A 7,500-nucleotide genomic window follows, 5' to 3' on the forward strand; every position below is an offset into this window, starting at 1 on the left:
GTCTTGCACTCTTTCACGTTAAGGCAAGGGCAGCCGAACGACTCGAAGACCTGTTCTGACTCCTTCGAGGTAGGGCGGAAGATAACCCTGGGGGCGTTACCCCGAAAGTCTAAGATGCAGCCGTTAGAACGCAGGACCTGGATGGGGAAAATATTCACGTTTGGGAAAAATTCTTCGGGTAACACAGACATCTTGAGTGTGACCCAAACGCCACCCGGAAATTCGACCTCGACGGGAGGAAGCTGTCCGAACTGCACGTTGCGGACGCCACAGACGTATTCCACGCTGATAATGTCATACTTCGTAATGCTGTCGAGCAAACCAAAATTTTCCGCCGTCTTCCGAGTGATTTAGCCCAAGTTGGCCCCTGTGTCGACAATAAACGTTTCCTCTCGGCCGTTCAAGCGCCCCGGTACAGCCAGGTGGCCGCTATCATCGACCTCAAGGTCAAAATAGAGCCACGTGGACTCAATCGTGGGAGGGTCGTCGAGGCGGGGCGCTGGACTCAGCCGCAATTCGACACTGCTCTGTAGTGACTAACAAAACGAGCAACAGAATCTCTATATCCAGGTCATAAAACTGCCCCAGATAAATTTTATATATTTAGCTAACCTTTGCATTTTATGTGCAAGGTTATTTCAATTTGGTTTACTTGGATACTCTAGTACCTCCTGTCTGTGTTCGTGCGGATTTCCTTTGAGTGGTTTTGCAGTGCCTTTTGTTTTGTATGTGTACCGGATGTCTATGTTGATGTGTGGATGTGCTCAGATGCTGATGTATGTCTATCATAGCATTTACATTATATGTTAGTAAGTGTATTTGTGTGTTTGTTTGTTTAAATATGCGATGGATACCTAAGGCTACTGAAATTGTTTTTTTTTAACCTAGTTTTTTCTTTTTCTTTTAATAAGGGAAAAAGATCTGAACTCGCATAACCCTTCATATTGATGTATGTTTCTGACATGGTCAAAAATAGCGCAGAATAAATCTATTGACGATATCATCGCTACGTATTTATTTATTTATTTATTTTCTTACCGCGGTCTCTTTGAATGAAAATTGCAAATTATTTTAAGTCCAGTCCCACTGACACAATTACACAAATGGGCAGCATAATCACATCTAGATATGCGTGAGCATGTTTGCGTGTTTTGCGTATGTTGGTGAGTATCTTAGATTTGGTACCAATTTTATCGATTTTATATATTTGTTTGTCTTTGCGTACCTCTGTCCGGGCGTTTCTGTCTATGGGTGTACATGTCTTTATGTAAGTATGAGGATGTGTGCTGATATATATGTGTGTTTGGTTGTGTGTACACACGTCTACACATGTGTGCTTGTCTGCATGCGCTTGCGTGTGTATGTGTGTGTTTGTGGGGGGCTTGCATATATACGTGCGTGTATATGCATGCATGAGTGTTTACGATGTATGACGTACACGTGTTTGTGTGTTCGCGCGTGCGTGCATACGTGTGTGGGGGGGGGGATGCGTGGGTGTGTGCGTCTGTGTGTGCGTGTGCGTATAAGTATGCGTGTGCGTATAAGTATGCGTGTGCGTATAAGTATGCGTGTGCGTATAAGTATGTGTGTGCGTATAAGTATGCGTGTGCGTGTGGCTGTGCGTATGTGTGTGCGTATGCGTGTGTGTGTGTGTGTGTGTGTGTGTGTATGCGTGTGCGTGTGCCTGTGCATGTGTGTGTGAGTGTGCGTGTTCCTGTGTGTATGTGTGTGCGAGTGCGTATGTGTGTGCGTGTGTGTTATGTGCCCGATGCGTATGTATGTGATTGCTGTGGGTGTGTGTGTATGTGTATGTATGCGTGTGTGTGTATGTAGTGCGCGTGTCCTGTGCGTATGTTGTTGTGCGTCGTGTGAGTGCGCGTTGTGTGTATGCGTGCGCGTGTGCCTGTGCGTATGTGTGTGCGTATGTATGCGCGTGTTCGTATGTGTGTTTACGTACGTGCGCGTGTTCTCAAGCGCATGCCTCTGATTCAAAAGAACCGCCACCACTTCGCCAGTCTGCACAATCTGCTCAAAACCCGCCCGCCGGCCCGCGCAATCTGCTCATTCTGCTCAAAACCCGCCCGCCGGCCCGCGCAATCTGCTCAATCTGCACATTCTGCACAGAAAGGCCCAGATGTAAACAAACCCCGGAGTCCAACTTCAACCAAGTCGCTCACAGAAGAAGGAGAACCGAGCAACAGATACAGTCTAAACCGCAATAACAGAAGAAGATAGAAGGAGGAGGAGCAACAGGAGAGGAGAGTTAAGGAAAATAGCCGAGACTGTCACACTGAAGTCATGAACGAGTGTGAAATATTACACGTGGAGGAACATGAAGATGCGTCCGAGAAGGGTAGGATGCCCAGCGAGAGGAATTTCTCGGCTTTGACATTATTTTCTCTTCTTTTCTCGCGTTCTTTACAAGTTTCAAGGGATGATTTATTGTCCAGATATCATTCATGGTGTGGTGATTGAATGACGTTGCATAAATTAATCATTTCATGGAATTCATAGACTTGGTTGACAATTTTCTTATATGACAGTTATCACTAATTGAAGATTTGATAAATAAAAGATATTTGATTGACGATATGAATGAGAACTAGAAGAGGAATGGAGTTTCATCAATACAATTTTTACCTTTGTCTGTACGATTTATAGACGGTTTATCATCAAATAAGTAACCAGACTACAAGCTAGTTTTCCTTGTGATAGGCAGTCGTGGTGGTTTGATGGCTTTTGCCAGAGTCGCCAAGGGACGTAGGCTTCAGTGATTACTAGGTCTATCTAATTCAGAACTATTAGATTTAATATGAAGTAGCTATCTCACCGAAGAAAAATGTTACAGAGTTCATCACTCGTTTGATTTCAATTACTCTTTAATTTTTTATATATCTATGTCAAAATACAAATTCTCACTCTAATCATATTTGGATTGCATTAGTTACTTGGACAAAATAGGCTGCTCTTGGCAAGTAATAGCATGTTTTATAAAATGCCTGTCTGGAAAGTGTAATGTCTGCACAACAAAGATATTTTTCAGCTGAAATAGATGCACAACAAGAATTTTGCTATTGCTATTGAAAATTACATGGAAAGGTGCTATACTCTGCAGACTGGTTGCAGTGGACATGGAGAAACATTAAAGCAAAAAATAAAATATTTAGGTCTTACAAAAATTGGTGTGTTCCAATATCACCCAAGTAGCAAGATTTTACTGATATGTACATTTATTACAATACAGCTAACTCAACCAACACAATAGTTCTATTATTGCTTTAATGCACTCAGCTGTTGCACACCAGGATTTTTTCCCCGCATACTGGAGATCTTATTGAAAAGCGTCTTACTTTCCAGCCTGGTCAACCTACAACTCCTTTTTAGGATGTATACTTCAGGAGAAATCACTGGCAACTGCTTTAGGAATAGATATTCACACAGTTCATACAATGAGAAATGTAAAGGGGAAATAATCCTGTCTTGAAACATGCTACCAGAAAAATAGATATGTGGTTGAGTCCTCTGGTGGCCAAAGGGAGCCATTTCAAGCACCCGAGCAATTCTGTTGTTGTCTCTGGATAAAGTTTTGGTAGAGGGAACGTAAAAATGCTGTATTTAGTCAACTTGAGCAAACTATATTTAATGGTTAGTAACCGGCATGCAGCTTTATGTAAATAGAAATAGAGCCTTTTCTGTTCTGTTCTGTAATACTGTCATTGAAAGCTATAACATGCTATTCCTTTAAACAGTACTGATAAATTTAATTCCTTTTTAAATTAAATCCCTTATAATAATCATATGAAATTTAGCTATGAAGCAGATCGTATAACTGGCCGCCTTATAGGGTTGTCAGTTCAGCATTGAAATTCACTGCATATTCCCCCAACCCAAATCCTGCCAGACCCTGAGGCAGTGCTGGAGCAGGTGGAGAGGGAGCTGAAGCAGGTCATCCAGCAGATCCAGATCCTTCAAGGTCGCAAGCAGAGGCTGACCTCCAGGAGGGACAAGATCAAAGACTCAATCCAGCAGCAGAAGTCGGCAATACTCTCTCAGAGGGACTGGGATAGGAAAGGTCAGGAGGAATGATGGTGTGGTTCTTAGGATTATTGTTTTGGTATTTTCTTTGGGGGTAATTTTTAGTAATGTGTGTGTGTCCGTGCGTGTGTGTTTGTTTATTTGTTTGTTTGTTTGTTTGTTTGTTTGTTTGTGTGTAAGTGTTTATGTAAGTGCATTCCTGAATATCCATGTCAAGAATGTTAAAGACTTTCAAAACTAGAATTGAAGGAATATATTGATATATTACCAATACAGATTCTAACAAGTAATAAAAAATATTTCTTTCACAATAGTATTATTGGAGTATTATACCACACTCCATTAAAGTATAATTATTTTCAAGTCCACACATTATTCAGTTTCTTTACCTTTTATTTTTTTATCCCCTTTTCATCTAAATTTTGGTTACCCTTTTGTATTCTTTCATTTTTATTCACTGAATTTTGTATCATCATCTTTTCACATTTATTTTTTCGTTTTTAGACTTCCCATGGTCGGAGGAACTGGAGAATAAACTGCAGTCGGTCTTTGGGATATCCAGACTTCGGGCCCATCAGCTCCCGACCATAAACGCAACAATGTCCAAAGTCGATGCAATCCTCATCATGCCCACAGGAGGAGGAAAGAGTCTGTGCTACCAGCTCCCTGCCCTCGTCTCTAAGGGTAAAAGTTGGCGGATAAGTCAAAATTCTCTTTGCTTTGTTTTATGTTAGAGAGGGGGAAGGAGTGAAGGAGTGAAGGATGGAGAGGGGGAATGGGAGAAACATAGTGCTGGAGAGAAAGAGAAAAGGGATTGAGAATTGGAGAGTCAGGGAGAGGGGGAGAAAGTTTTAACCTTTATGATAATTTTTTTTTAGGGGGGAAGCATTTTGTAAGCCTTTGTCAATGCCTTGCTATGGCCTAAGCTAACCCTTCTCTCTACTCACACTTTAAGGCATCACCCTGGTTGTGTCTCCGCTTGTGTCACTTATCGAGGACCAGCTGATGGGGCTGAAGGAACTTGGCGTGGAGGCCAGAAAGCTCAACGCCTCCAGCACCAGCAGTAAGTCGCCCCCCGCACATAAAAATAAAAAACGCCCTGTCCCATGGTTGTATGATCTTTTTTTTTTGAGGGTAGACATTATTTCAAGTTTTATCTATATATATATATACTTATATATATATCTATCTATCTATATACATTATATATATATATATAGACAATTAGCTCTGTTTTCCCAACAGGTTCGCCCGAAGTCGTCCTCTCAGAAAGAATGCAACGACGAGTTCCAGAACCTTCTGGAAGGGGAATTTCGGGGGCAGTCGGGCATCATTTACACCATGACTATCAAGGACGCGGAGGAGCTGGCCAAGGACCTCCGGGCACGGGGCATTAAGGTGGCTCCTTACCATGCCCAGCTGGAGCCCGAAGCAAGGACTCAGATCCATAGGCGATGGGTGGAGAACAAGTACCAGGTGAGGAGCTGAAAGTACAGTTTGGTTTTGGGAGATTAAAATTGATATGCTGTGACGATGTTTAAATATTTATATTGATGTGTATATTTCTCTCTCTCTCTCTCTTTTCTTTACTCTTGTTTCTTCTCTTTTCTTTTCATACATCTTGAAAGAGGTTGAGGTCATGGTGGTGCTATCCTGTAGCTGAGTTTCATCCTATGCTTCCATCCTACCATTTATTTCTTGTGTTCCTCCCCTGCCTTTCCTCTTTCCTTCACCTGTCTTGTAAGTGAATAATGACCAGAACCTGTGTCTGCCAGGTGGTTGTGGCAACCATTGCCTTTGGAATGGGCATCGACAAACCTGACGTGCGATTTGTGATCCATCACTGCATTTCGAAGTCTATGGAAAATTTCTACCAGGTATGGCTTAATAGCTTAGAATATTGTGGGTGTCTGTGAGAGTTTGTGTGTGTTTGGCGTACAAGGGTGCGTGTGTGCGGGCGTGGGCATGTAGGTGGGTGTATGTGTGTGTGTGGGTGGGTGTGCTTGTGGGGGGTAATGCGTGTTGCTAAAAAAATTCTGAGAGAAATTATTTAGTTTCTGGTATTTTGATACTAAGATTTTTGGTATAGACAGTCAGTTTTTTTTACTGAAAAGATGAAAAATAACATTTTGAACCCACAGACATTAGTTCTAAGTTCTCATAAGTTCAAATTAATTCCTATTAATGTTGCTCTCTCACGACAGGAAAGTGGCAGAGCAGGAAGAGACGGCAAGCCAGCAAAGTGCATTGTCTTCTGGAGATTTGCAGATTTGTCCCGCCAGAGCACCATGGTTTTCACGGAGCAGACTGGCCTCGAGAACTTATATGGCCTGATCTCATATTGCATTGATAGCCACAGGTATGAGATGGGTCTTTAGAGGTTATGGCTTTATATAATGCTCATTATTTACGTCAATTCATTTTTTTGGCCCAGCAGTGTTTGGACTTGGCATCAAAGCAATATCCCCCTCATGCTGCTTCTTCATCTCTCTTTCACTTATTCTGTAGGTCTTATTTGCTTTCACTTTATCCTCTCCAGCTATATATGAAAAGATATATTTTTGTTATATATATATATATGGTGTGTAATATTGAGAACACAAAATCATTGATAGTAAGTAACTACATTGGAGAATAATCACACCTTTTTGGCTCACCTTATTTGCTAATAGCACAGACGCAATTGAGTTTCAAAGTTCTCCTTCCAGATGCAGGAGAAACATGATAGCAGAGCACTTTGACGAGCGATGGGAGGCATCAGACTGCATGGGCATGTGCGACCACTGCCGAGAGCCCAGAGAGAAGAAAAAGGTGGACGTGACCAAGTACGGCCAGCAGCTGGTCGACATCCTCACTAATGCAGCGAGCTTGAAGGAAAGACTAACAGGTGGATAGTGGAATGGTGGAACTTCGGTTTGATTTTGGTGTTTTTCTAAGGCTTAAAGGGGACCATCTTTATTGAGTATGATTGTTAGTTTTCTAAAGTGATAGGATGAAGTTTTTAACTATTATTAAAGTTTATTTGAAAAACCCACATGGGAGGCATTTTGTACATATTTTATTCTCCATTTTTACTGTTATTTTTACAGTTGATATTTAATTTACATTTATGATTGTTTCTATTGGTGCTCAGAGTAATAGTGAATTTACCCAAAGAACAAAAGTGACAATTAACAAGATCGACAACCTCACTGTGTGGACAGTTAAGAAACCTTGCTTTGCAACAGCTGACATAACCTAACGCAGCCGGTGTCTTTTCGCTCCAAAGGTCCAAAGTTAGTGGACATTCTCCTGGGCAAAGGTCCGACCAAGCTGAGGGTGAAAGGCCCAGCGGAAAAAGAGCTGAACCGCGAGAGGGCAGAGAACCTCGTGGCCTTCCTCCTCATTGACGGCTTCCTGAAGGAGGATTTCCACTTCACGCCCTACAGCACCATTAGTTACATAGTAGCCGGTTAGTTGTTGTGA

General features: G+C 42.0%; 1 protein-coding gene across 1 annotated transcript in view; it reads left to right on the top strand.

The window, feature by feature from the left end:
* Positions 1 to 2,104: 2,104 nt before the first annotated feature.
* Positions 2,105 to 7,500, top strand: part of LOC122257708 (ATP-dependent DNA helicase Q1) — a 6,831-nt gene continuing 1,435 nt past the window's right edge. The window contains exons 1-9 of the mRNA XM_086553769.1: positions 2,105 to 2,353; positions 3,902 to 4,072; positions 4,540 to 4,719; positions 4,991 to 5,098; positions 5,252 to 5,511; positions 5,811 to 5,912; positions 6,240 to 6,394; positions 6,744 to 6,922; positions 7,304 to 7,486. Of these exons, the coding sequence (XP_086409895.1) occupies positions 2,299 to 2,353; positions 3,902 to 4,072; positions 4,540 to 4,719; positions 4,991 to 5,098; positions 5,252 to 5,511; positions 5,811 to 5,912; positions 6,240 to 6,394; positions 6,744 to 6,922; positions 7,304 to 7,486 (1,393 nt within the window). The 5' untranslated portion in view covers positions 2,105 to 2,298. The remainder of the gene's footprint in view (positions 2,354 to 3,901; positions 4,073 to 4,539; positions 4,720 to 4,990; positions 5,099 to 5,251; positions 5,512 to 5,810; positions 5,913 to 6,239; positions 6,395 to 6,743; positions 6,923 to 7,303; positions 7,487 to 7,500) is intronic.

The sequence above is a fragment of the Penaeus japonicus genome, unplaced genomic scaffold (genome assembly GCF_977035675.1).
Source record: "Penaeus japonicus unplaced genomic scaffold, GWHDUDI00000001_assembly GWHDUDI00000028, whole genome shotgun sequence".
Taxonomy (NCBI): domain Eukaryota; kingdom Metazoa; phylum Arthropoda; class Malacostraca; order Decapoda; family Penaeidae; genus Penaeus; species Penaeus japonicus.